At 45.4% G+C, this 27,834-nt stretch overlaps 3 protein-coding genes across 13 annotated transcripts; 1 reads left to right on the forward strand and 2 right to left on the reverse strand.

The window, feature by feature from the left end:
- The first annotated feature begins 7,859 nt into the window (after positions 1 to 7,859).
- Positions 7,860 to 9,905, forward strand: LOC125510535 (auxin-responsive protein IAA30). 2 transcript variants are annotated; one of them, XM_048675751.2, is made up of 4 exons: positions 7,875 to 8,377; positions 9,057 to 9,368; positions 9,465 to 9,526; positions 9,609 to 9,905. In XM_048675751.2, the coding sequence occupies exons 1-4, from the start codon at positions 8,055 to 8,057 to the stop codon at positions 9,644 to 9,646; spliced, it is 735 nt and encodes a 244-aa protein (XP_048531708.1). In that variant the 5' UTR covers positions 7,875 to 8,054; the 3' UTR covers positions 9,647 to 9,905. The 2 variants fall into 2 exon arrangements, with proteins under 2 accessions (XP_087377840.1, XP_048531708.1); XM_087521714.1 differs by having other exon boundaries at positions 7,860 to 8,377; positions 9,465 to 9,905.
- Positions 9,906 to 11,146: 1,241 nt separating this feature from the next.
- Positions 11,147 to 18,104, reverse strand: LOC125510534 (F-box/LRR-repeat protein 17). Of its 10 annotated transcripts, none has more exons than XR_015602676.1 (13): positions 17,366 to 18,103; positions 15,771 to 15,872; positions 15,147 to 15,291; positions 14,881 to 15,065; positions 14,489 to 14,593; positions 14,260 to 14,357; positions 13,914 to 14,149; positions 13,766 to 13,832; positions 13,603 to 13,688; positions 13,077 to 13,167; positions 12,349 to 12,413; positions 11,564 to 11,662; positions 11,147 to 11,484 (listed from the first exon to the last, which is right to left on the reverse strand). XR_015602676.1 is itself a non-coding variant. In XM_048675750.2 (11 exons), exons 1-10 carry the CDS (start codon positions 17,875 to 17,877, stop codon positions 11,611 to 11,613), a joined length of 1,566 nt encoding a protein of 521 aa, XP_048531707.1. In that variant the 5' UTR covers positions 17,878 to 18,103; the 3' UTR covers positions 11,147 to 11,484; positions 11,564 to 11,610. The 10 variants fall into 10 exon arrangements, 4 of the variants coding, with proteins under 4 accessions (XP_048531707.1, XP_048531704.1, XP_048531705.1 ...); XR_015602677.1 differs by having other exon boundaries at positions 12,302 to 12,413; XR_007284654.2 differs by lacking the exon at positions 13,077 to 13,167 and having other exon boundaries at positions 11,564 to 11,640.
- A 5,307-nt stretch (positions 18,105 to 23,411) lies between these two features.
- Positions 23,412 to 24,396, reverse strand: LOC125507339 (elongation factor 1-beta-like). Its single transcript, XM_087523752.1, has 4 exons — positions 24,352 to 24,396; positions 24,010 to 24,137; positions 23,736 to 23,897; positions 23,412 to 23,648 (listed from the first exon to the last, which is right to left on the reverse strand). Coding segments are annotated over exons 2-4 (285 nt in total). The 5' UTR covers positions 24,131 to 24,137; positions 24,352 to 24,396; the 3' UTR covers positions 23,412 to 23,646.
- Positions 24,397 to 27,834: the final 3,438 nt, after the last annotated feature.

The raw sequence follows: 27,834 nt of genomic DNA on the forward strand, positions 1-27,834 counted from the left end.
TAGGGGAGCCCCCCCCCCTTTCCCCCTTCCCTTTCCCTCTCCTTCCTTTCCCCCTCCGGTGAGAAAGGAAAAGGGGGGGGGGGCGAATCCTACTAGGAGTGGAGTCCTAGTAGGACTCCCCCCATGGCGCACCCCTCCTGGCCGGCCTCCTCCTCCTCTCCTCCTTTATATACGGGGGCAAGGGGCACCTCATAGCACATCAATTGTTCTCTTAGCCGTGGGTGGTGCCCCCCTCCACAGTTTACTCATCCGATCATAGCGTCGTAGTGCTTAGGCGAAGCCCTGTGCGGATCACATCACCGTCACCGTCACCACACCGTCGTTTTGATGAAACTCTCCCTCAACCATCTGCTGGATCAAGAGTTCGAGGGACGTCATCGAGTTGAATGTGTGCTGAACTCGGAGGTGCCATATGTTCGGTACTTGATCGGTTGGATCACAAAGACGTTCGACTACATCAACCGCGTTAACCTAATGCTTTCGCTTTCAGTCTACGAGGGTACGTGGACACACTCTCCCCCTCTCGTTGTTATGCATCTTCTAGATAGATCTTGTGCGATCGTCGGAATTTTTTTGAAATTGCATGCTACGTTCCCCTACAACAAGAATAAAGTTGCATAGTAGACAGTAGTGGTGCACTACGGGGAGTTTGTAATGGTTTAGTGTCGCCTTCAGGACCAACCATGAGTGAGGATGATTCGTTGGGGTGACTTAGAGGGACACTAGTGTGAGATAGTTGGTGGCGTTCGGGAGCTTTGGCTTTCACACTTCTCAAATGGAGATTAGCATTCCCCAAAAGTGTGAACTTCGGGATACATCTGCGTCTCCGACTTCTATGGTTGTTATGTGCTTGCGCCTTTGCTTGTGCTTTCTTGCTAGCTAACTTGCTTCTCTTGCTTCCTGGTGAGTTAGCTTGCTTTCCATATAGGTTGTTCTCACCGTAGAGTGCATATATGGTGAACTTACTTTATTCGCACCTACCATAAAATTGACAAGTGAAGCTAAAATTTTGTAGTCTCCTATTCACCCCCCCCCTCCTCCGGTCGACCTATTTGATCCTTTCAAGGTGTACATCAACCCTGGCTCCACAACTTCGCCAAGGGAAAGGACAACACCGTTACTTGGACTATGTATGTATAATATGAATATTTCATCGGATATTCCGAGAGAGTATATATGTGAATTGAAAGAAATTTCATATGGCCAAAAGCACTGGATGCCATAGAATGCAACACATGTCGTTTAACCAGGATAGGTAAAAATAGCAGCATAACTATCTTGTTTCTTGCTAGCTTTACCAGGATAAAACAACACTCTTGTTGAAATTCACTTCCAATCCCGAGAGAAGTTCAAATAAAATAATAATTAACTTTACATTCTTAGCACTTTTCAAACCATCATCATTCATTAAACATAAAAGCAGGGTCATTTGGATATTCCAACATGTTAACACCATGGGAATTAATCTTGACCTAAATTCTAAATTAAACCATGTTTGTGTGCCTTTTACATAAGTAGGTGTAATGTATCTATTGCAATATTAAACATAATAGGAGAAAGGGAGCCCACCCCATCTCAAACCCTTTTTTGTTTCTAACAAAGGTTTAGTCTAGTCATTTACCATCACATCTACTTTACCTCTCTGCAGTTTGCATGACCTAATTAATGTGCTTAGTAGAAATATATTTTTCTCCATACCAAGTTTTAGAAATTTCTAGTTAATTTTGTGATATGCCTTATCAAAATATATTATAAAGAAAATTGCATCATCTATTTTCTGTGAATTTCATGCAACACTTCATTTAAATCAGTGACACGACCAAGTATATGTCCACCTTTTATGGATGCAGCGTGTACTAGAGCAACTATTTATTAGCTCCCATGATAGCTCTGTTATTAATGACCTTAGTAAAAACCTTGAAAATAACATTGAGCAGGCAAATGGGTCTATATTGCTGCAAAGTACTAGTTCCAGATTTAGGCAGTCATATAAGCAAGCCATAATTAAATCTATTCAAATCTATTTTTCATTATATAAATCTCTAAACAAAGCAAGAAAATCACTTCGCACGATATGCCAACATTTATGCTAAAACTCTATTGTCAAACCATGAAGGCCAAAGACCATCTTATGTTTCATATAAAAAAACTACAATCCTAATCTGTTCTAAAGTAACTTCTCTATCTAAAAGTGTACTATCTAGATCATCCAATAAAACAGGCACATCTCTATCTCTATATCTATATTACTTAAAAAGAATGTATGGTTTCATCTTTCACTTTCTTCCCACCATCCCTTCGTCCAACATCCGACCCACCACCGATTTTCCTGGTTTTCCATCCCTAATCTTTGGTAACTCAATAAACAGCAAAAAAAATCCGATATGTAAACAAACAATTATTAATCAATATCTTACCTTTGGTAATCCAGTAAAGCAGATCAATCACAGGCACATACCTATTTTGACAGTTTAAGACAAGATTGAAAATTTACACTTTATATAACCAAAACATTATTTTATTTTGTCTACTTGTTGTGCATCAAAATTTACCCCATACGATCATCTTATTTTGTTAAAAAATATTTGGTCCCCGTGGCAACGCACGGGCACATACCTAGTCAACATCAAGTGAAGTATTCAGCATATCAGCAGGTCCAAATACATCCTTATAAAATGTAGTGGCAAATAAGAATAGATCTCTATCTCCATGCATCACCTCATTACAAGACGTCCTAGATTGGTTTCCGGAGCAGTGGCCCATTTACGGTGGCCTGAGCAGGACTCGGTCATAGCGCAACCAAAATGCCCATTGACGCTCTGGGATAATCAAGGAGATTGGGGTCGTCAAATAGCATGATCCAATGGCAGTGAGCATCAAATCATTATGGTTGCTCATAGGTAGTTCCATTTTTTGTTTTTTTTTGTTAAGATACATAATTTTTTTCCCTACTACGAGCTTTAGACATGAAATAAGAAGTTAGAGCATTTCTCCTTAGACCTTTGCAATCATTTAATTTCCCCTGTTTATGAATTTTCTATAAATCTTCTTCTATTTTTTCTTAGCTAGATAGTTATCTCTACTCAGCCTGCTAATTCACTTTCTTTATCTACATCATCAATAGCCTGCACAAAGAAAAATGTCTGCTTTTTTTCTAAAACCACACATAAATCAGGTTCCAACCCTTAAGTTTCTTTTCCTAAGAATTCTAGCTCTATTTTGCCACTGATCCTATCCTGTACACTCCTACCACAGTAAACATCACACGAAAACATAAGTAACCACTATATCTAGATCGTTTCTAAAAAACCAGCATAACTCAAATTTAAAATGTTTCATTATCAGATATAATAAAATCAATTATAACTACTCCCTCCATTAACAAGTATTTTCTTGGAAAATGGTGGATTTTATGGACTCAAAATAAAGCATCAAGTGGATAGAAACACAATAAACATACACCCGGTCACTGGACAGTTAAGATACACACAACCAGTCAACACACACAAATAAACACGCCGGTAAAGAGCAAAGTCATATGATATCAAAATTATGCCTAAGTGAAGAAGAAGAAAAACCAAGCGATTAAAACAGCAATCGACGAATATAAAAAGATGCTCTAACTTTCTTGTGAATTGATGGAAATAGAAATGTTTTAGTATGTTTATTCATTCATTTCAGTATGCATGTAGTTCATATTGAAATATTCAAAGCACCTTATATTTGTGAGCGGTGGGAGTATCAGATATCCTGCCCCTACGCAAACAATTTCGCCAAGATCGCAAGCCATACAGTAACAAAAGAACCAAACATCTAGGGAGATTCGGTAGAATCACTAATCAGAGGACAAGACCCCCTGGCAACGCATGGCACTAATCAAAGTTATAGGTCGTCGCCTAGCAGTCTCTCTACTCTCTACATACCCACCCAAACTTCCTCCGTTTCTTTATGTCCTGAGTACTCGGGATGCCCCTGCATATGTCGACACATCGTACTGCATCATGAGAGGATTTGCTTTAAGTAATTGTTTTCGCAGCCGGAGCCAGTTGTATGTGCTCAGTACCTTCCTGTTGTCACTTTGTCAGCATCAATCCAATCCAATCTAACCCAAACCAATGAATCTAAGCTGCTCGTTTAATTCTCGCGATCGGTGGTAGCCAACAACCAACCGATCTAGCTGCCTGATGAACATGCTCGTCCACCCAATTAACGCGCTACCAACAGATTCCCTGTCTGTCAGTCTGTCTGTCACATTGGTCTAGTAGTACTAGCACATTACATGCATGCATGATTGGCTGCATCAATGCAGGAGCAATTTGACTATTCCAGAACGAGATACCATCTGTTCCTGCAACCTCCTGCACACACAGGCTGACATATGCTTCCTGTTTAGATTCTTCGGTTTGTGGGTGGTAAACTAATGACATACGCTTGCTGTTTAGATTCTCCGGTTTGCGAGTAAACTAGGCTATTTGTGCGTGTTTCAACGGTCCTTGATTGGAATATTGTTGTTGAGCGTTACTGTTGATGTCGCCCACAGAGAGCGTACCCCTTGGATTCTGGTATGGGCCGGGGTGCACGCACATATCACATGTGAGACGATCCTCCTGACAAGTGCACCGACTAGCTGCTGGTACGTACGTGTTGATGCGAGACGGTGCGATGGTGATAAATTATGTCACCTCGGCTGGGTTTCCCACGATCGGTGCACATATTCCTGTTCGGCTTGTCTGAAAAGATGCCATGTGTTGCAATGCCCTCGTACATGATGGCCATTAATAACTGTAGTTGCTTTTGGAACTACTGTGTAGTTTTCTCCCTAATCATCACTTGGTTTAGCTTATCAGGCCTGATATGTAGCCACAGCTACCATGACTAGCGTGGGTCTGTAGGGTCAGCAAATATACACGCACTGTGCGTTTGATTGTTTTGCGAATCATATACGCTGTATGTTGACGTCCACTAGTATACAAACCCAACCGGAGACTGTCCGGAAACCTTTCGGACTTTTTCCTTGCCATTTTTTATGTGAAAATAAGAGTACGCACAAGAGTTTAGACAGGTTTAGGCCCTCACTGAAGAAGGCACGATGGACTCAGTTACCTCCAGTTGCTCACATGACAGAGGCGGCCTCCATATGCTCCATGGAGAGAGGCGAAACAGGTCCCACACGTTGTCATTGAGGCTCGAGTATGATCTGCAGCACGGGAGCAACGACCACGGCGATGGCCTCGCCTACGGCGGTAGACGACATAGGAGGCAAGGCAGACAATGACGATGATCTGACCTTGGCACGAGCGGAGAAACAGCCGTAGAGCTATGTCCCTTTGTCTTCTACGAAACCAACACCAGACACACGAGAAGGACACGACGTCGAAGCAGTCGGCAACATAGTCGGCACGAGGAAGAACATGCTCAAGGTAACCTCCGCCTGCTCCAGAAAGCTCCCAACCTGCACCAACAAGCCTCGCGGCTTCTTAGACTGATCTGCCAGAGCGAACTAGGACTCCACTTCAGATGGGGTTGCGGAGCAAGCGATACCAAAGACGACAGATGCCCAAGACCCACGACAAAGCGCCACGGAGGGAAGTGCGGACTTCATCAGACCTTCACAGGAAGTTGAAGCTTGACGATGCTCGATGCCAAGACGGGGCACGGACGGCATAACAAGGCGTGCCAACGAACTGAGTGGACACCAAGAGTTGCGGCACTCGGGCGCACGGTGACTGTTCCCCAAACAGCGGAAAGTTTGGTCCTGTTTTGGGCATGTACAATGGTTCTATCTTAAGAATGGCACGTAGGATAAATGATGAGGTAGAGGAAAGAGAAATCATAAGAGAAGGTTGTCTTATCTTATTTAAGAGAAGACAAGAGATGATCTCTTAACACAATTTGTCTCATCATATTTTTAGGAACAACTAATTATTGAAGATAAGACACAAAATGACCCATTGTAGACATGTTTTTTGTCATCTCTAATTTAAATGCAAAACTTGAAATAAGACTATCTTATCAACCATTATACATACCCTATATAGAATCAATTTCCATCTTGTATGTACAGCCACCGCATAACCAACCGAATAACGGTTGTATACAAGAACGAATGACCGATCATAGTTGTCTCGTAAGTACTCCCTCCGTTCTCAAATATTTGTCTTTTTAGACATTTCAAATGACTACCACATACTAATGTATGTACATATTTTAGAGTGTACATATTTTAGAGTGTACATATTTGAAGCTTGACGATGCTCGATGCCAAGACGGGGCACGGACGGCATAACAAGGCGTGCCAACGAACTGAGTGGACACCAAGAGTTGCGGCACTCGGGCGCACCGTGACTGTTCCCCAAACAGCGGAAAGTCTGGTCCTATTTTGGACATGTATAATGGTTCTATCTTAAGAGTGTCACGTAGGATAAATGATGAGGTAGAGGAGAGAGAAATCATAAGAGAAGCTTGTCTTATCTTATTTAAAAAAAGACAAGAGATGATCTCTTAACACAATTTGTCTCATCATATTTTTAGGAACAACTAATTATTGAAGATAAGACAAAGAGATGACTCGTTGTAGACATGTTTTTTGTCATCTCTAATTTAAATGCAAAATTTGAAATAAAACTATCTTATCAACCATTGTACATAATCAATTTCCATCTTGTATGTACAGCCACCGCATAGCCAGCCGAATAACGGTTCTATACAAGAACGAATGACCGATCATAGTTGTCTCGTAAGTACAGTAGATTCGAAAAAGATTACACACCTACAGACAGGAGAGATGAGAATGCCAAGCAGGCTGCGGATGGCCCCCACGTGATCGGATATCCATGCACGTGAAAATGCTCTGCAAAAGGAAACAAACTGTGTGCGTGCGTGCGTGCCAGTCCCACAGGAATACGCAAGGCGCGCACACGTGAAGCAACAACGGCACACTGGAATGGAACGGACGGCACAGTCGCGCACGCGTGCGTCGTCGGCCGGGGCCGTACACGATGTGCAGCAAAAAGTCACGAGCTCGTAGCCCCATTCATCCGCTACTGCTCGCTACCTGTACGTCGGGGTCGGGCTAGGGACCAAAAACAGCGGCACGTGCATGCAGGGAGCCGAAAGTGTACGTGAAACGTACGCGTGCCGTGTGGGCACTCCGATCCGTACGGTACGATCGGGTCAGGGACCCAAAGAACAGTCGGCTGATAGCTCCCGTGCACGCACCGGGTCGAGTGAACCAGCTCTATCGGGGAATTTTAAATATGTACTCCCATATCCATATACTCCCTCTGTTTCTAAATATAAGTCTTTATAAAGATTCCACTATAAACAACATACCGTTGTAGTATATAGATGTATTTTACAGTATAGATTCACTAATTTTGCTTCATATGTAGTCTATGGTCCCCCGCAAATTTTTTTAGGAAAATATGTAGTCTGCGGTGGAATCTCTACAAAGATTTAGATTTAGGAACGGGGAGAGTATTTATGATAAGTCTAATGAAGCTAGTTTGATGTATAGTAGATGTTGACATGTTTTTTGACCAGGAACAAATGAAAGCTTCCATTAATAAGAACGGAAGGGGGTAGTATAGATATTGGCTACTACTAACAAGTATACTATGGAATCTATATATGGCAAGTCCAAAAAAGAATGTTGAGATGGTTCGCTGCCAGCATGTACCACATAATACTACTGCCATACTTGCGTTTGCGTGTACGGGTTGACGGTACGATACGTTGGACGTTGCACTGACACAACCATCGGTAGCACTCCATTGGAAGGAATGGAGCGTGTACGTACCATTTAACCTGCTTTGGCATGGACATGGCCAAATTGCATACGTATCCTGTTCATTCCGATATCATATAGGGATCTCAATTATATACCACGCCACTTCCGGCAAGAGGGAGCCATACTCTTTTGTAGCCATCCTCCCGTCTATTTGTGCTCTGCTCACAAGCCAAGCCCAAGCAGCAGCAGACACGCGAAAGCAAACTCACAAGGAGCGAAGAAGAAACCCAGCTAGGAGCGTCTGGTGCATTGGAGCAGGAGACCAATGGCGGGCCTCGGGTTCGAGGAGACGGAGCTCCGGCTCGGCCTGCCAGGCGGCGGCAACGAGGCCGAGGAGGCGGCCGCCGCGGTGAGGAGCTCCGGCAAGAGGGGCTACGCCGAGACCATCGACCTCGTGCTGAAGCTGGAGCCTGCGTCGGCGGCCGCGCCGCCGTCTGGGGACGACGAGGAAGTGGCCGACGGTGTCGCGGAGGCGCAGCCGCCGTCTCCGGCTGCTGTCGACGGGCAGTTGAAGCGGTCGCCGAGCCAGAGCAGCGTGGTCACCACCGCGCAGCCGGACGCGGACCCCGAGAAGCCGCGCGCGCCCAAGTACGTCCTCCTCCTCCTCGTCCCTCGTTACTTTTTTTGCATGCAAATGTGATTCCCTGTTACGTACTAGCTCGCTCCAGAAAAATCTCAAGGCCCTCCCGTGCCCTCAAAGAAGAGGATCATTCATAGTTCTTAGGATGAATGTGCTTTAGTTTTCGGAAGAAAAATGTATTCCCTCCGTCCCATAATATAACGTTTTTGATACAATTAGTGTCAAACACGTTCTTATATTATGAAACGGAAGGAGTAGTACAGTATGTTTTAGAACTAGCCTAGGAAAAGGAAACTAGGCTTTTGTAATTACAACATCATGCGTGCATGCTTCACTCTAGCACACAAATTTTAGTGGCATGCACGCTTGTGTGAGGGGGGAAAAGAGGAAAAAGCACTTTTGCACCGGCGTTTTCCGGGGGAACGAGGGTACGTACAGTGATGAATGCAGCGACGCATGTGGTGGGGTGGGCGCAACAATGGCACGGGGAGAAGCGCAGCCAGTGCCGGCCCTGCCGACACGATAAAAAGGAAAAGGAACCTACTATTTCCCCCTGCAAACTGTGTCTGCACTAGCACTGCATGTCCTCGCTCGTCGCCATCATCATCATCACCGCCACCCACAACTTCTCTAAGTAAACAGTTAGTATTGATTAATTGATTGATTCATGTTTGGCACGTGGAGCAGGGCGCAGGCGGTGGGGTGGCCGCCGGTGCGGTCGTTCCGGAGGAACATGCTGGCGGCGGCGCTGGTGAAGGTGAGCATGGACGGCGCGCCCTACCTGCGCAAGGTGGACATGGGCACCTACAAGAGCTACCAGGAGCTGTCCAAGGCCCTGGAGAAGATGTTCAGCTCCTTCACCATCGGCAACACTCCGACTCAGGGGATGACGGGCATGAACGAGAGCAAGCTGGTGGACCTGCTCAGCGGCTCCGACTACGTGCCCACCTACCAGGACAAGGACGGCGACTGGATGCTCGTCGGCGACGTCCCCTGGGAGTAAGTAATTAGTTAAAGCCCATGCATGCATGTTTTCTCTTCTCATGTTGGTGCTACTCACTTACTAATAATCTCTTCTTCTTCTCGCTCTGGCAGGATGTTCGTCGCGTCGTGCAAGCGCCTCCGGATAATGAAAGGATCAGAAGCCATCGGCCTCGGTCGGTGCCCTCTTAATTTTCAGATTTACATTTGCATGCTCGATGGCCGTTTGCTAACTCCCTTTGTCTTACGGTTTTTCAGCGCCAAGGGCAATGGAGAAATGCAAGAGCAGGAGCTGATCGACGTAGTGTCCATTCCAAGATTACGACTCTGCTTGCCCCCACTCTGTACCATAATATACTACTGCTACTTCGCTACGATCCGGTCAAAGTTCCGTTATCGCCTCGATTAGTTCACTACTATCTGTATAAGTACGTATGTTCCAACTTGTTGTCATTTATACAATGTAGTATAGTATGTATACGTGAGAAAGATGTCATCGGCATGTCACTGTTTACGCACTACAGTAGTCAATATATGCCTTGTCATTTCCGTTTAGCGCACAGAAAAGGCAGAAGATGCCCTTCCATTATTTTTTATCCAGAAGAAAAGAAGTCAGATGGTGGGTACCCTACCACCACCAGTTTCCACTGCAGGGATCTTGCAGTTTGTCCAACAGCAGCGCTCAATTATCACGCTGCCGTTGGACAAATAATCGCCCGGCAGCCTTGTTTAATTATGATTATGAAGCTGCTCCGTGGCGTCCAGGTTCATTCCTCTGTGTTAATTAGACGTGTGTGTACACAAGAATGTTTCATGCGCTGGCGGTGTGATGCACACTCAAAACGCCCATCTCCATATACTCCCTCCTTTCCGGTTTATAAGGCTCAATTTAAAAATCTCATCAACCAAGATAGATGATGAGTGGTGAAATATTTTTTATAATTTGCAAAGGCATCCAATTAATGCTCTTGTTTTCCTCAAAAAATTATGTTTACGGATGCATTAATTACAATGCATGCATGCATAAAATGCATGCATTGGTCAGTTTTCTCTTAATACTTGCATGCAATGATTTAATGCACCTTGAAGTCTGAACATGTGATGGGGAACAACCAAATTAAGTCTTATAAAATGGAAAAACTAAAATTTTAAGATAAACCTTATAAACTGGAAAGGAAGGAGTACTACATCTCTGAGCCACCTAAAGCAGGGGACAAGGCCATGTGCGTAGGGCCGGATAGGGGGATCATGTTCTTATACAAATTTATTTTCTTCTTTTTTTGAGCCGAGTTCTCATACAAATTTCAGTGGCGTCATACACTGCCGCATAGCTGTATTCTATGGCAAGGGTGCGATTTATTGCTCCCTGGTTAAGCAATTAAAAGGGTGCAGCAACTTTGGTTGGCTCCTTTCATGCTACAAATCCATCCGTCCCATAATATAAGATGTTATCACATCAAAAAGTAGTATCCAATAGGCGTTTGGAGTTGAAGGTACTACGTTATATTACGCATGACATGTTTCCTTGAGGATCTTGTGTCCCCTAGCGATGATGACAAGCTTCAAGAAGTGTGGTGATTTTCTATTGCTCCAACTAGAGCAAGCAAAAGAATCTTACATTATTTTCCTCCGTCTCGCAAGTCCAATCAAGTGGCATGACAGCAAAGATTGCCGGCATAAAGACTTTCTCCCTCACAACTGAAGGAATGGCATTTCAACAAGCATCTGGTCTAACAGGAAAGATTGACTCTATATGTGTCTGTACTAAGCAATGCAGCTGAACATGCCTGGCGGAATAGTTTAAATGATTCACAACTTTATTGCACCAAAAAATAATATGGTTACATATTAATTAGGCCAAACGGAGCACACCAGTGGGAACCCAAAAACCAGTTGATGCAAGTTTCACTTCCATGTAGCAGCTTATACAACAGGCACATTACATATATTATGGGTTTGGAGGTGCACAAAACAAATAAATAAATACTCGCCAATTGTCTAATTTCACAAATCAGAGTGCGCACAATGAGCGGTTCTCTAGCTATGGTTATGTGATTGTTATTATTAATCAAGAATCAAGATGAACAATGCACTCCGACCGCTTGAATCCAATCCATATTTTGTCCTCCGGTAGCTGAAACAAACAAGAGAGTCAGCACATGCATCGGTAGGATGCTTAGGAGATATCACGCGATGCGTGAAATGATGCTTGCCTGCTCTTGTGGGAACTGTGACAGCTGAACCCGTTTTGAACCGTCTGCTAGCCGCTTGCATGGAAGATGTGGTTCAGCTGCAGCGAACTCATTCAGAACCTGGCAAAATTTGTGGCAATACATTGGAAAACGAAGACAGGGGCAATGCTCTTTCACCTTTGTTGACTCAAAACTGTAAAGGTAAGTTGGCGGGTTTTCTTTCTTGTACCGGTTAATTTGTTGGGTGCCACTATATTTTTGTAAGTGTGCTGCTGTGCTTGAATTAATAAATTATTACAACTCAATTTAGCTCTTTCAGTTTGTTTCCGTTTCAAAAGTCCAAACTAAATTTTATTCTGGTTCATGTTTGTGTTAACTATGCAATAACCATGTGTGAGGCTTGAACCAATTGCCAACTACCGGTAAATTATGATATATGGCGAAAAACGTTGGCTAACAGCATTATATTATGGCTTCATTTCATAGTTTACCACCAGAATGTTTCTCCACTACACTCTGAAATGTCAAGAGTATCAAAAGCAACTAACTTCGTCATTTTTAACTTAAACAAATTATATGGTAACCTGATACACCATCAAATGTTGCCTGACACATGGATAGAATGCGGAGTCACGGCCATCACTACTACCATGATATATCTAACATCCACATATAGCCAGATTGGTGCCAGTAATGCCTAGTATTATGACAAAAATGATACAAGGTGACGATACTATGGATGGTAGATCAAGTGCCAACCTGATAGGAGCAAGAAATCAAAACCATCAGGAGATTGACGGGAGTACCTAGGTTTTCGTATACAGGTGGGCTTTAGTAGTATCCTTCATGTGTGCTGTTTGGGCCTGTAGACCTACAAAGTTGGAGGGCCCAGGATGTCACCTAAGCCTGCTATATCCTTTTTAAAGGAAAACAGAACATCTCAAATGATTCAGGTCCATATGAGCCCACGCCAAAAACTCACTTCTAAGTGTTGGAAACAATCAGACAAAAATCATGTTCATAATTTTGGAGACACTTTGGGAGAAAAATCATGGTCCATATAAGCCCAGGCCAAAAATTCAGTTCTATTTTGGTTGATATCTGAAACTGCCAATTTTAGGCAAAAATTTATGATCATGTATGTGCTCTGTAACAAATACTCTGTAGATTTACAATTAGTATACACTCCTAACTTGTTTTATTTGCATACCATACAAATGGTCAGATTTTTTATCCGAAATTTTCAGGCTCATAATTCATCATACAATGTGTATATACAATTGTTTTTATGACTGATACAACTTTGAAGTGATGTTTTTGAATTGTTAACTGGCAGCAGAAAATCCGCAGTTGGTTAGTATGCTATTATATACTTTTTTAGGTAGGCTGCAACAACTGCTTTGCGGTGCATAAGAGATAAGGGGTTTGTTACAACACCTTAGGCTACAACATAGTTACACGCTACATAGGGCAGACTGTAATAAAGTAGGTGCACTGCTTCCAATAGTATGATTCCTAAGCTAAAGAAGCTTACAGCCTGATAGACCTTCAGCTTCACAGCTTACTCCTTGCTAGACTCCAGTTGATACACATTGCTTCATTAGATTCTTTCTGTTTATCAGTTTCTGAAGGGAAAAAGGCAAGCCAAAAACCAAGAGCCAAATTAAATTATTTTTTCCACCAAATAGGAAAACGTCGCTATTTTCTCTAACTGAAATGCAGTTCAGACAGGAGTAAACTTTTTAGTTCAGTTCTGGTTTGTTTGGTTCAGTCTAATTATGCACACGCTTGCACACATTGGGTGGACCAAAAACACTGGTGAGCAAAATTCTTAAACAATATAAAGCTAATACTGAGATAGCATATTTCTCACTTCTTTTTTGAGATTATAGTTCCCACTTTCTGATTGCAAACGGTTACTGCTTAGCACTTCAAACATGTTCATCCAATAACCTTGAAACTACTGGCCAGCGCACATAAAGAAAGGGGTTTTGGAAGAAAGCTCAAGCTGAAATGAAAGTTCACTTCAGGGGTGAGGAAATGTTTTAACAAAGTAATACCTGGTTTTTTATTGCACCAATCAACATATCTTGGCATCCAAATGCATGTACATTCTTCAGATTTGGGCACTGAAGTAGCAGCCGCTCTGCAAAATATTTAAATTGTTTATAATAATAAAAGCGGCTACCAACTTTACAGCCTCATGAAAAAGTGACACAATACCTGGGTGTAGATTTGTACAAGTGTTGAGGTTCAGATCAATCAACTCTGGGCATTTCACATACAAAGCCTGCCATATGTGAAATTAGTAACAAGACTATATCCATAAAGGACGTGAGTGAATCTCTGCTGGCAAAATTTGAAGGCTTACATCTATTGCTGAACAGCCCCATAGACTGAGCTTCTTCAAATTATCATGCTTTATGATTAGCTTTTGGCGCATAGGTTGCTTTTTTAAGGTGGGTAATTTTGGGCACAATCTAATCCTTCCATTGATCTCACCAAAATAAGCCCCCTGTTTTTCATTCTGCAAGTTAGAACGTAAGCTCATTCCACAGTCCATGAGCTGAAGTAGTGGCAATTGTGCTGTTGCGGCCTGGATCCCACCTAGAAAACACATAGAGAGATTCTTAACACTGGAACATGTAATGGTTGACTGGCGAATTCATTTTCGGTGGAGCAGGAATAAAAAACCATGAAATTCATATAAAGCTTACATGTAGTAATATTTGGGCAGAGAGCAAGGAGCAGCCTCGATAAAGTATGAGGGAACGCCTTGCAGATCATACCAACACCACTATCACTGATGCTAGATCTGAGATATAATAAAAAAACAAGTAACTGCATAAGCTAATTTGAAGTATCACGCCATATGAAAATAATCATCACCTTTATGTTAATTCCATAACTTTAGTTTTATATCCAAAAGGATATATTGGAGCTTACCCACTTAAATCAAGCAATTCCAAGCTTGCACAAGATCTGACGATAGATGCAACAGCTGCATCTGTCATTTTTGAACCGAGAATCAAGGATAGCATGCACAAGCCCCTGATGAAGCAATAATGAGATTTGAGATTTAGAGGTTGAAATATTATGAAACTGGAATTATAGTGAGAAGAGAACTATAATGCTATAGCTCAGATACAACAAGATTCTGGCTCGGCTACTTTGGGTCAGCCTGAGGGCTGGGAACAGTTTGTTTTCTGTTTTGTCTCGTTTCTAATAAAAATGGGGCAGGGGGAACCCCTTTTCTTCAAATAAAATAAAAAGAACTATAACGCTAGAGTTCAAATACAACAAAATTGTGCTAAGAGCATGGTGGGGTAGAAATATACCTGAGGTTGGCACCCTCTAGAGCGGACACGGCTTCATTAGATAGTTGAATTGATGATATGTGCAAATTTCTTAAGTTAGGGCACGATCGGCCCAGGCCATCCATCAAACTAACCAGGTCAGTACATTCAGTACTTTGTTGTGTGAAACACAGGGAGAGCTCGCTCATATTAGGGCAGCTTATGACCTACAACAAATTTGTGTCCAATGAATTCATGCCCACAATAAAGTTGATATAACTGTAAATACTAATAGCACACAATATTACCGATTCCGAAAGGGAGCAAAGATCTGATAGCCAAAGGACACTAAGACTTGACGAGCTTAGATTAAGAAAACCAAGATTAGAGCAACCACCGATTTTGAGAACTGAGAGAGAACGCTTCTCTGAAACAAGTCGACTTAGCTCCTCTCTGTTAGAATAGACCAACTTAAGTTAATATAGGAGCTGAACACGGAGATTGTGTGAACCTTCTATCCATTTGCATGACATTGCTATTTCAAAATCAACGCATATTCAACACAACTTGCATGGCAAGAAAATGGAACATAGACTAGTTTCATGCAAGCATAACATAACATGGTGTGACAAATCAACCAACAAAAGATCCAAAAATAATCAACCTGCAACTGCATTACATATGAAAAAAAAAGTACAAATCCTCATTTACAAGGTAAAACTAAAATCACACCTTAACTGTATCTGACCTTGCAAGGTAGGCAACTATTAGTTGAGAAGAGAAGACACCTTTAAAACTAGTGATTCAAATTATAACAAAGCAAGTGTATTTGATATAAAATAGTGTAAACTAAATAACTAAATTTCAAAAAAGATGTATAGATGCCAACATTGTGTTTAGGATGTACGAGTAATGTTAGAGTTACAACATACCCAGTCATATTGTTGATTGCCTTGTCGGCCATGGTGATCTCCAGAGTTTCCAAACTTGAACAGGAAAATGCAAGACATGACAGCATGGTGGCATCAACAGCACTGAATCAAACATATACAAATAAGATACATGTCCCCAGTGAACACCTTTTATCGGCATAGGAAACAGACACGGGAGGACTGGAACTATATTAATTGTCGCTTTTGCTAGATCCAAAACAATGTATGGCTTTTACTAATCCACTCGCATCAACTTGGGTGCATACAGTAATTTCATTGTAAATAAGCAGGACAGAGAAACATATACTGAAGCACCAAAGCTAGATTTTAACGATGTTGCTTTGACCATATTTGGAATATCACAAAGCATTTACTTCACTTTAGGTTCAACTTACGTGCATATGATTATTTCACCATACATAACCAACAGCTGGATGTGAAAAGCTTTAAGAGACACAGAAGACAAGCAGTCTTGTCTTGTCATTAACAAGGCCCTAACTGCACACAACAATTGCGCACACAGATTCTAAAACCAGAAGTGGCATGTATAATCTTATACCAGAATATTATGGATGATAATCGATGATCAACCTGGGATGATCTATTGATCATGTATATAGAATAATGGGTCTAGCAACTACAGCACGTCACTATGTCAGTATAAGCCAACTTGTCAAATATAAATTTGATCAGTCACAACAAAGAAGACCTGAAAAGGCTCCTTTTGTTTGCACTACAAATATATGGATATTCCTTCTATGCAGACAAATGCAACAAGAAACATTATCAAATAACTGATTGCACTAACCAGTTTCTAGTGCTTTAATTATTAGTTTGTGGTTGTATCCTCACAGGCTCACAAGGGATAAGCAACAATAATTTTTATGTTCGGAAATACAGTAGCATACTGTTCTCGCAGTAATTGAGCATTTTGCATCACTGTAGACCAACTCCATTCATTATGCGCTTTCTACAATTCAACCAAGGCCTGGTAGAGGCTTTAAAACTAAAGTACGGGTAAAAAATCTGCAAATCAATCTTGCAGCACCAACAGAATATTGTCCAAAACACTGAAATCTCCAAACTCATTACCCTACATGAGTTTCAGCTGGCCACCAACTCATCCAAGAGCATGTCAAATTCAATATCCACAAAGACATGCATGATCTTCCATAAGCGAAGTTAAAAAGGCACAGACTGTCAGCATTTTCCATGATACCCTCTACTTTGACAAGTTCCTGTGCACAAACATAAATATAACCTACCACTTAGCATAGCAATCCAGAAATAAACATTCTGGAGCGAGTATCAGATCCGACGTCCGTTCACCTTGGAAGTCGTTCAGAAATCCCAGGTTCTCGATATACTACTTGTTATTATTGAATTTGTTTATATTAAGATTTTATTAGGAACATATATACTACTACTACAGTGGTCATCTGTGTCGTAGCCTTATTAGCCATAAAAAAAGCTGTGCATAACAGCTCGTGTCCGGAGCAGGCGCCGATCGAAGATCCAGCATCGATCTGGCCAGATCGCGTCAAATTCGCATCGCATGGGACAAGATTTGTTCAGATTCGTCCGGGTCCCCTCACCTTTCCATGTGGAGGACTAGGCGCGAGAGCGCGGCGCACCGGGGGAGCAGCGCGCCGAGGAGGCCGGCAGCGGCCGGGCGGAGGCGGAGCTCCTCGGCGACGCGCCAGACCCGGTCGGCGCAGTCGCGCCAGGCGCGGCTGACGGCGGCGGCGTCCAGTACCCCCCTGGGGCCGAGCCGGCGCAGGACCTCGACGACGAGGTCGACCGGCACGGCCCGGCCGCCCAGCTCCATGGTGCGGCCGGCAAAGTCATGGTCGGGCCTGGGCTTCTTCTCGGGGGAGGAGGGCGCGGGGGCGTCGTCGAAGGAGAGGGCGCGGCGGAGGCGGGTGTCCCCGGCGGAGGAGGAGGGCGACGGGGAGGGGGGCGCGGCGCCGTCGGCGGCGGCCGGGGAGGGGAGGTTGCAGACGTGGCCCTTCTTGGGCTGGCCGCATCGGCCGCAGTTGTAGCTGCCCCGCGTCTTGGGGCGCGGCGGCGGGGGCGGCTTGGCGGGCAGCGAGGAGGAGGAGGACATGGGGTTAGGGTTTGCCCCGCCGCGGCTAGGGCTGGGGCGCGGAGGGGGAATAGCGGGGGAGGGGTGGGGCGGGAGATTGGGGAGGGATTGGCGCCATTTTTTGGGGCACCGCAGGAGGAGACCCGGATGGGAGGGTGTGGCGGAGATGAGCCCAGCCCCGCCGCGAGCGCCCGCCCACGTCGACGTGCGGTGCAACCCACGGCTGGCTGGCTCGCTCGAGATTGATTTTCTTTTTCTTTTCTTTTGTTTTGTTAGTTGAACGAACGACCGAGGATGATGCAAGGAACTGGTGCGGCTTTCCGGCTTGCGTCGCAGGCAGCTCCTGCCCTTTTTTCTTCCCTCTTTTGGTTTGGTTGAGAGACAAGTTCGGGTTCGGTGCGGTTGCGCCTGTTTCGGCCCTACTTCCTTGGAACGTCCGCGAATCGGTTGACCGGGCAAAATCGGCGTTTTCGAAATTTGGAAATGTATTGCATGTAGCAACACTCGAGCTAGCAAGCAAAAGGAACATGCCTCGCGCATTTTCTCTCTTCATTTTCTCGTTGCGGCCTCTTTTTTCTTATATAATCTACTGTAGGTTGCACCTTTGTTGACCACCGCCTTTGTCTTCTTATCCTTCGCCTTTCCATATCGAGGATCAAGATTTTATTGGGAGGGGGAAGCATAATCTACCGTAAGCAATGGAACCAATCCGTTTTAAAATCTTACAGATGGTGTCAATTGGTGGTATAATAAACAAGTTGTTTGGTGTTTGTGCAGAGATAGGATCACGACAAGTATTTTTTGGTCCATCAAGCCATTTGGTCATGTGAAAGAAAAAATGTCTTGGAACCATGTTCGTTCATCATCGGTTGGTTTTAGAAAACAGGGAGCATATGCTTGGTATGACCATCCTCATCCAAAATTGAAAGGGTTTGCTTGGAAACTTGCTACTAGGAGTATGTCGATGTGGAAAAATAAATGCCAGGGAACTTCGAAAACTAACATTGAAATATCCAGAGTTGTATAGCATTTGTGTTTTGTAGCATTGGTGGTGAATGGCTTTGTGCCATGGTTCAATGCACGCAAGCTTTGCCTTTATGTGAATAAATGCACCGTGCTTGGATATCAAGCTTTGGTTATGTGGGTTTGGCATCTTCTAAAAATGAAATTATTCAAAAAAATAAAATCATACATCCAAGTTGCAATGTCCTTTCAACCGTTTCAGAGGAAAACATTGATATCCACCAAGAGTCTAGATGAGAAGAGTATTTAACCAAAAACTATCACATTTCACGGGAAACGTGACAGAAAACTACCACTTTATGATTTTGTACGGAAAACTACCATTTTTATCCTAATCAGTGGCAAAAAACGACCAGGTCTCGAAACTGGACGCTTCACCCGCGCTAAACACCAAACTAATCAGCCAGTCTTACGTTTCAGGCGCCACGGTGGCCAACCGATGCCCGCCGCACGTTAACGGCGCGTCCGCAGTCGGAAACGACGTCGTCAGAGGATCAACATCAAATGGCCGGTCCCACGTTTTGGTGCATTGAACGCAAACAGACAACCGCCGTTTCCGACCGCGGACGCGCCGTTAACACGCGGCGGGCGTCGGTTGGCCACCATGGCACCTAAAACGTGGGACCGGTTGGTCAGTTTGGTGCTTAGCGCGGGCGAAGCGACCGGTTTCGGGACTTGATAATTTTTTGCCACGAATTAGGACAAAAGTGGTAGCTTTCCGCACAAAATCGTAAAAGTGATAGTTTTTTGTCACGTTTCCGTGAAATGTGGTAGTTTTTGATTAAATACTCAGATGACAATGATAAAAAGGAAATTAACTAAGTCTCAATCGACATAACTAAAAACATTATATACAGACTGATACGTATGTCTCGATGCAGTGTAGCCATTGTCAATGGTCCAAGTAAAAATGGGGGTGGGTACATGGTTGGCGCGAGCCACGGTGGTCATCGACACACCAATGTGATGGAGGAGACAAGGGAGATCGCACTAGAGTAGTCAGGGTCCAAAGATAGAACCACTACAAGCAGCAACGAAGGTAGAGCCCACTGAGGAGACCTCAGTTGGAATCGAGGGTTAACATCGAGGATGTTCACCGCGGTTTGAAAAAGGCACAAGTTGATCCTCGACTAGTGAATGTCAATAGGCCAGGGATTAGATCACACGGTTGCGACACTGTCATATTTTTTTATAAAGGACACTGCCACAATTTATAAAGGACACTGCCACAATTTTTATAAAGGACACTGTCATATTTTTTATAAAGGACACTGCCACAATTTTTTGGGTTGAGAGATAGCAAAGACATAAGTGGATGTGATCATGTTGCACACAGGGGCACAACTTAACAAAAGGTGATAGTTCTCTTTTATGTTGGCAATGTCACCTTGGTGGAGATAGAATACTCAAATTGAAACTACTAGTAGAAAGGATTTTCAAAAGCAAAACTTGAGTTATGATTTTTTCAAAAGCAAGACTTGAGCTTTTTTGGCACAAAATAGTTGTGTCGTTAGGGCATCTCTAATGCGAACTCTCAAACAGCCCGCAGACGTCCATGGAATCATCCGACTGTCCGAAATCTCGCAAACCGGAAGCAAAGTTGTGGGAACTTTGCGGGCATCCGACCCTCCCCATGCAGGACTCTGACACCCCCGGACCATCCAAAACCCCACCCAGAGCCTGCGTCTTCGTCTCTTCCCTCACTTGCTATTTTTTGAGTGTTATGGACCTAAGAAAAAACAATCAGAGGGCAGGGTTGGATGGCCGGCTTCCGTATTTGATTTCGTGGGCTGGTACGGACCAGTCTACAGTGTGACTGTTTTGAGAGCCGGCGTTAAAAACGCCCTTACAAGCGCGGGTGCTACACCAAGCAATGACACTATGTAAGTGAATCGTTATTGGTTAGTGGTGGAGATGCTAGGTATCATCTAGCATATTTAGACGGCATGAAGCCTTTGGCCTGAGTCGGGGATTCTCTTTGGCTGAGCTGCTGGTTGTTTGTGAATTTTCAATCTTTTGCTCAGTTCTCTTATAATACTCTCATGTCGTTAAGAAAAGGGATTGTTTAGAGACCTTTAATCTTTGGTCGTCGCGATTAATCTCGTTCAATTGTCACGCCTAATCTTAAGAAAAAGGGAAGAGAGCCAGCAGTTTCATCTGACTCAACATGTGAGTGGGATGGTATTCCAATAATTTCAGCATGTGAGTGGGACGGTATTTCAATAATTTTATGATTGTAAGAGCATCTATAGCCGGGTGCCTCAAACCGGTGTTCAAACACCCGGACGAGCGGACCGGTCACTGACGCGTCAAAAAAAAGATCCGGCCTCAAAAGTCCGGGTTGTCCCCTTCATATCCAGCCCAAATGTAGGCCGGATACGGGGCGGCCGGACGCGCCCGCCACGTTAGCACAACCAACTGTCGACCAAAAAAAGTCCCCACCAAAAAACCCAATCCGGAAAACCTACACTCACTTCAGTCTGCTCCGCTCCGTCACGTCTTCTCCCCTTATCCGATTTGATCACCCAAGCCCATCTCCAGCAAGCCGGCGAACATGTTGAACCCTGGCAGCCGCTCGGACGGCTCCGTCGATGACACGGACGAGCTGGCCCTCTGCACTACCATGGAGCAGTCGCGAGTGCACACAGGGGGGCTGTTCCGGATTTGCTTCGTCACAGCTCGCCTGCCGGAGCTGGCCCATCCCGGGTCGCGCAACTCCGCGCCACCTCTCTGTCGGCCCCACCCCCGCCAGTTGTTGCTCCGCAAGGGCAGCAGTGCGTTCTTGTGCCCGCTCCGCCGACGCCGCGAGCGCGCATGTTGGAATCGAAGGTGTGCGCCACCCGCCGCGAGAGGCAATGGGTAAGGGAGAGGGAGGCGGTCGAGCAACCTATTCACTGCCGCTGCGGGTTGCCGGCGGTGCCCGATAAGAAGAAGCGGCTTCTCGCGCGAGTCTACTGCCCGTCACTTACGACCGCGGAGACAGAACCTCGCCGGCTCCAAAGGAAGAACGCCAAGGCACCCCGGCTAGCCATTGAGCAGTCCGAGCGGGAGCGGCGGAGGCAGAGGTGGCGAGGATGGCCAAGCTCAAGCACAAGCAGGAGCAGGTTGTCCGACATTTGAAGGGTTGCATCATCATCTCCTCTTCTTCCGACGACGACATCAACTCCGATGACCCGCCTCTTGTCGCGGACGCCTACAACAGCGACGGCGGCCGGAAGGGCAAAGGGCTGGTGAGGAAGTGGTGAAGCTCCTCACGTCTTCGTCTTTACTTTAAAATTTGTATTAATCTAGTTTATACTTGCCCGTCGTTTAAATGGATTGTGTGAACTTTGGCGATGTTTTGGAGATCGTGGTGATCCTTTGGTGATCAAAATGTGCATTTCCATGTCCAATTTTATGTCCATTTGATGATCTACGTTGCATGATTTAGTATGGGTATAGGGTAACGAATATGAGATACACGAATGTGGACGACAAGATTTGAAGTGCCCGTGGATGCGCCCTCCTATGTCCGCGAGCGTTTGAGGGGCCGAATTTAGTGACCGCACTTGTAGATGCTCTAATGTCTTCTAGTTTTAATAAAGCTCCCCGAATTTCAATGGAAACAATGATGGAGTTATACAAAAGACCATAGATGCTCCATGGCTCGGGCTCCACAGGTGCTCCAGGTGCCGGATGTCCGGACCGAAGTCCAGATGCCCAGGCTAGATCCGAAAAAGCAGGTCTAGAAAGCTATGCAGGGAGCCCTTTTGTCAGGCCTTAGCCCGAATATCCGGATTTGGTCCAAATGCCCACCCTCGGTGAATGGACAACCTTATCTTCTTCACCTTTCTTTCGTTTCCGCTTCAACTTTCCTGGTGGGTTGTGTAGCCGTACTCTTGTGTTTGGACTCCTCCTTGACAAGTGTGAAACTTCATGACCGAGTTGCAGATGGCATATCATTGATGCGATATCGACTTCACATTGCGTTGATGGATGCCGTATAAACTCCGCATCTATGACCAACCACGCTTCGCACATCAACTCATCCTCGATCATCAAGTACCCCGCCATGTACTCCAGAAAACAACGATAAGTTAAAGAAAAAGCTCAATGTCAATTGATCGATTGTGGTGTCGGCCATGACGTCGTTGGCAGGAGGGGGGGGGGGGTACCTGCCTGCGGAGGGATGGTTGTGACGGCGTTATAGTCCAAGGAGTGGAGGCGCGTTTGCGGGCCGCAAACATCCTACGATGTCGAGGACATTGGACGAGGAGGGTATGAATGAAAAGCAAGAAAGGACACAAAGATGAAATGAAAGAAAAGTGGGGATTTGAGTGGACAGCCGCAAAGCATCCCCCCTCCGCGGTGTCGTAGACAAACTTTGTTTTCCCTTTGGCGAGAAAAACAAACTGATGAACGCGCAAATGTAAGCTGGTGACCTTTTGGCACTTCGATGCTGATTATTTGACTCTCGTCAAGCCATCTCGCAGCCGCGGATTCGTATGTTTGACAATGGCATGCCGTATATTCTCATCGTGCTCAGGAACGAGTTGACCATCCACATTAAATACCTTTCATAGAAGCAAAAAAAAAAAAAAACAGAGTCTTGCACAGAGGAAAGAGGGCTTCCTCGAAACAACGAATACAAGGAAGCACATGACGACTGACGAAACAATAACAAAGTATTACTCTAACTAAGAATAACTCGGTAACCAGAAAATCAACTAGCTAGTAAATCTTGTGCTGCGAAATCACATTCTGCTTCTTCGCATCCGACGAGTAATTTCCTGCGACAATAAGACAGGTTTAGTCGAAGGGAAAGCAGAAAGATGCAGCTAGCTAAAATATTCTGAACGACCGGATTAGGCACGCACATATTTTGTTGAAGCTGGCAATGTCGCAGCTCTGCACGAACTCGTCGACTGGCTCGGCGCAGAGACGGTCCTCGATGAGGTCGTCGACGGACACGAGATCGTCGACGATCGTCAGCATGATCTGCATCTTGCTCATCCCGTACCCAACCGGAACAAGCTTGGCTGCGAGAACAAGGTGGCATAGTTCAGATACTTAACCAAAATCAAGTTCTTGATTAAGAGGTAGCAAGGAAGTCAAACATAGCTTCGAAAGAAAGAAGGAAGTCAAACATACATGCACCCCATGTCAGTCCTTCCATGGCGACGCTCCGTACGGCTTCCTCGAGCTTGGCCATGTCGGTCTCGTCGTCCCACGGCTTCACGTCGAGCAGAACCGACGACTTCGCGCCCGCCATCGATTCTCTGTAGATAGTGAGTAGGGTTACACAAGTGTCAGAAAATAAAGCAAACTACAACGGCGACATTGTTTATCTCCAAAAATACGTGGGCAGGCGATGGCGGCGGTTTGATGGTGGACTTGGGTGTCGACGAGGTAAAGGCGACGTGACGCAAAGCAAACGCTACTACGCTACGGATGGAGACTTCTTGGAAGACTACTCCAGGGGAGGAGACTCACAGGTGGAGCCGCCGCGAATCGACCGACTACGACGAAGGCGACGGATCCGGAGACGGAGAGGGGGCGGCTAGGGTTTGGAGCGTTTGGCGTACGTGACGTGATGACCGCCATCAAATTAAATAGGCATGCAACCGATCGAGAAGGCCGACGGCGTCACGGCTCGGGAGGGCTCCGTGCGTGCGTCGATCGGGCGTGTCTAACTCGAATCCGGACAGGTCCCGCCTCGTGGACGATCAATCCACGGTGCGTGCACTGCACTGCACGGCCGGGTTGGACGGAAAGGCGTACGGCCGCGTCGAGGTTGATGCAAGGCAACTTCCACGTTCGGCACGCAATCCTCCAAACTAAAAAACAATGAAAATTGCTCTCGGGAGTCAAAACGTTCTGTGAAAATACCAAACCAACTTTCGACGATTCAAACGTTCCGTATATTTCCATCCTAGCGTGGTCTTTGCTGACGATGTCCGGAAAGTAGCGGTGTTTTGGTTGCTCCCGTTTGATCACATCGTCATCACGGTCTATCTTTTTTTGTGTGCGTGTGGATGTCATCACGGTCTTCTGCTTGGTACAGCCCGGTGAAGATGGAACGAGTCAACGGCTTGCCTTGCCAGCGGCGCGTCCTCGCTTTTCAAACCTCAGAGACTAGTTCCTTTCAAAACAAAACAAAAACCTTTGAGCTTAGTTCAGAGTTTTTTTTAGAGGACTGAGATTAGTGTCAAAATGCTCTTATATTACGGGACGGAGGAGTATTATTCTAAAAGTTCACGGAAAGTACAAATCATCTCAGACATAATGAAAATCACGTCCAGATTCCGAGACCACCGGACGACCACTGTTGCCGCCAGAACGAGCCGCCAACGTGATGTTGTCGCCGTTCCCCTATCGAAGCCGGTTTGACCTAGTCGATTACAACTGAGAAGCCTTTGTGCAGGTGTCCCTAAGGACGAGCGCCCTGGAGCTGTAGTCGTCGTTGTTGAACCCTTGCATAGATCTGAAACACCTGGCATAAAATTTCACCACATGACGAGAAATCCTTACCTCACCGCCCGAAGGAGACGACAAAAATCTGCGCTGGAGCTCCGTCGACTACGTCTAGACGGACGAACTCGAGAAGGACCGGAGCCCAGAAGACAAAGTTGAAGAAGAAACACTGTCATCTGTCCGAGTACTGCACCTCCAAGGTCTAAAAAAAAAATCCTAACTTAAACTACTCACCGGAGCGGACGCATCAGATTTATCCTCCTTGCCGCCGGCCGTCAAAGCGGCAGGCAAAAGGGCGGCGATTCCACGGACCTGTCGATGAAGTCTGCAGGGGAGAGTTTGTCGTAGCGGCCAAGGATCATGGGAGGAAAACTAGAGGGATTCACACGTACGCCTAAGATTAGTTAAGATTGTGTCAAGAAGAATGTAAAGTCGGGGAGGACCCGTATCTCTTTACTCCTCAACAAGAAAAGCTCCTTCTACTCTCGTCGGCGCCATCGCCAGTCCACCTCATCTCTGGTGTCCTCCGGGCCATGGAGGTGTGGAGGATCTCACCCCCCTCCCCCGGCCGCAGATGGGAGGGACCCCGTTCTTGTTCTTGTTAGGTGCAGTGTCTTGGTTGACGCTGTGTGACGACGATAATGTCCCTTAGTAGGAATAATGTCTCCCACGTTCTCTCGTCTCGACGGTGCATCTAGCATCATCAAACACGTGGAGGTGTGTCTTTGTCGGATCTCGCGGGATTCGTTCGGTCTTCGGTGGATCTGTTTGGATCCGATTTTCGTCCGTCTTTGTTTGAGTGTTTACAAGTTTGATCTTTCTGGTCTACGACTTTCTTCATTTGTGATGGTTGCTGCTCTGGTGCATTGGTCCTATGGGGCTTAGCATGATAAATTCCCGACCATCTACCATGACAAGTTTTGTCTGGCTCCGATAAGAGAGGGACGATGACGGCGGCGCACCTTCGGCTCGCTTCAGTGCTTGTAGTCGTCGCTAGGGGCTCCACGGACACGGTTGTAAATTTTATTACCTTTATTGTTTTTTTTACTATCATGATTGAAAATGAATACATTGAAAATTTCTTGGAATTCTTTACTGACTGTTTCCCCATAGAGAACAATTGCTGCCAGACACATGAAGAAACGATAAGATTGCAATTGGTAAGTGTAAAGTACTTTGATGTAAAATTAAGGTTTATCGATATTCTTGCATTTTCTCTCTCTTTATTTTCATCATTGCTCTGCTTCGTAAAATTTCGTGTTTTGACCCTTTTATGAAACCTATTCGAGATATGACCCTGGATTGAAAAAAAAATCGAGATCTGACCTTTTTACTACCGCCAGAGTCCATGGCGGTAGGGTCTAACAGCCTACCGCCAGAGACTTTGGCGGTTGGAAACATCGCTACCGCCAAACAGGCTGGCGGTAGCCTGCACAACCCTACTGCCAAAGTGCTTGGCGGTAGGCACGAGCACGCACTGTGTTCAATACTTAGAAGGTTTTTGGCGGTAGGGCATACAACCCTACCGCCAGGGTCCTTGGCGGTAGCCTGTTATACCATACCGCCATGGTCCCTGACGGTAGTAAAAGGGTCAAATCTCGAAAAAAATTCAAACTAGGGTCAGATCTCAAATAGATTCGAGAAAATGATCAAAACATGAAATTTTAGTCTCTCCGCGCAAGAATGCAGGTCACATCGCGAATCGTCGTCCCATCCCACACGACCATCCAAACACCCGCCCGCAGGCGCGACCTCCCAGGAAACAAACACCGGCATGTCAATCTACGCGCGCGACGCCGGCTTCCTCCTCCGCTACTCTGCTCTGCTAATCGTCCCTCACTCACCACAAAGACAAGGAGCAGAAGCACGAGTGTGCTACTAGGTAGGTATATGGCCGGCAGCATACGACACGCGTGTTCCGTTCCACCCGGGGTGGGGCAGCAGGTTGCGCTTTCCCTTCGTGATAAGATTGCACCATTTCCTGCTCCTCCCTCCCCGTCGCCCTCTCCCTCTCCTCTCTCTCGGATCAAGCAGTGTGTTCTCAGAATAGCAGGGCATAATGCGGCCGGCAGGCTGGCACGGGCATGCACTTTCTGCAACGGAACTGCGCCAGCGCCAGGGATGCGACCCATTCTTATCTCGAGGCAAAAAAAATATAAAAAAACACAACAAAACACGAAGAGCCCAGGTCACTGTAGTAGGTTGTATTTAAGGCTCATGGCTAGTTAAGATCCGGGTTAAAGTGAGCAGCAAGGCAGCAACATGCATTGCAGCCCCAACATGCGGGGCACGTACTCTACTGCTAGTGGGCCAGGCCAGGCTAGGCTATGCGTGATTAATTGCAAAAAATCAACCAAACCATCTCAATTCTCTTGTCTGACAAAAAGAGCACTGATTATCTAGAGACAGAGAACACTTGTCACGTGTGGAAAACATGTTGTTCTTTATCCTTTCCGGAAAAGAAAACACGCTGCTGCCCATTGTTTTTTACACATATGTAAA

This window comes from Triticum urartu, chromosome 5A (genome assembly GCF_056163025.1).
Source record: "Triticum urartu cultivar PI428250 chromosome 5A, HENAU_Tu73, whole genome shotgun sequence".
Taxonomy (NCBI): Eukaryota; Viridiplantae; Streptophyta; class Magnoliopsida; order Poales; family Poaceae; genus Triticum; species Triticum urartu.

Excerpts from the sequence above, each read along its gene's own strand:
- LOC125507339 (XM_087523752.1), bottom strand. The coding sequence starts at position 24,130 with ATGGCGGGCGCGAAGTCGTCGGTTCTGCTCGACGTGAAGCCGTGGGAC. Across the intron at positions 23,898-24,009 it reads AGGACTGACATGGGGTGCAT|CCAAGCTTGTTCCGGTTGGG; the intron begins GTATGTTTGACT and ends TTGTTCTCGCAG.
- LOC125510535 (XM_087521714.1), top strand. The coding sequence starts at position 8,055 with ATGGCGGGCCTCGGGTTCGAGGAGACGGAGCTCCGGCTCGGCCTGCCA. Across the intron at positions 8,378-9,056 it reads GAGAAGCCGCGCGCGCCCAA|GGCGCAGGCGGTGGGGTGGC; the intron begins GTACGTCCTCCT and ends CACGTGGAGCAG. Across the intron at positions 9,369-9,464 it reads GTCGGCGACGTCCCCTGGGA|GATGTTCGTCGCGTCGTGCA; the intron begins GTAAGTAATTAG and ends TCGCTCTGGCAG.
- LOC125510534 (XM_048675747.2), bottom strand. The coding sequence starts at position 17,877 with ATGTCCTCCTCCTCCTCGCTGCCCGCCAAGCCGCCCCCGCCGCCGCGC. Across the intron at positions 13,833-13,913 it reads GGGGCTGTTCAGCAATAGAT|GCTTTGTATGTGAAATGCCC; the intron begins GTAAGCCTTCAA and ends CACATATGGCAG. Across the intron at positions 13,689-13,765 it reads TTGTACAAATCTACACCCAG|AGCGGCTGCTACTTCAGTGC; the intron begins GTATTGTGTCAC and ends AATATTTTGCAG.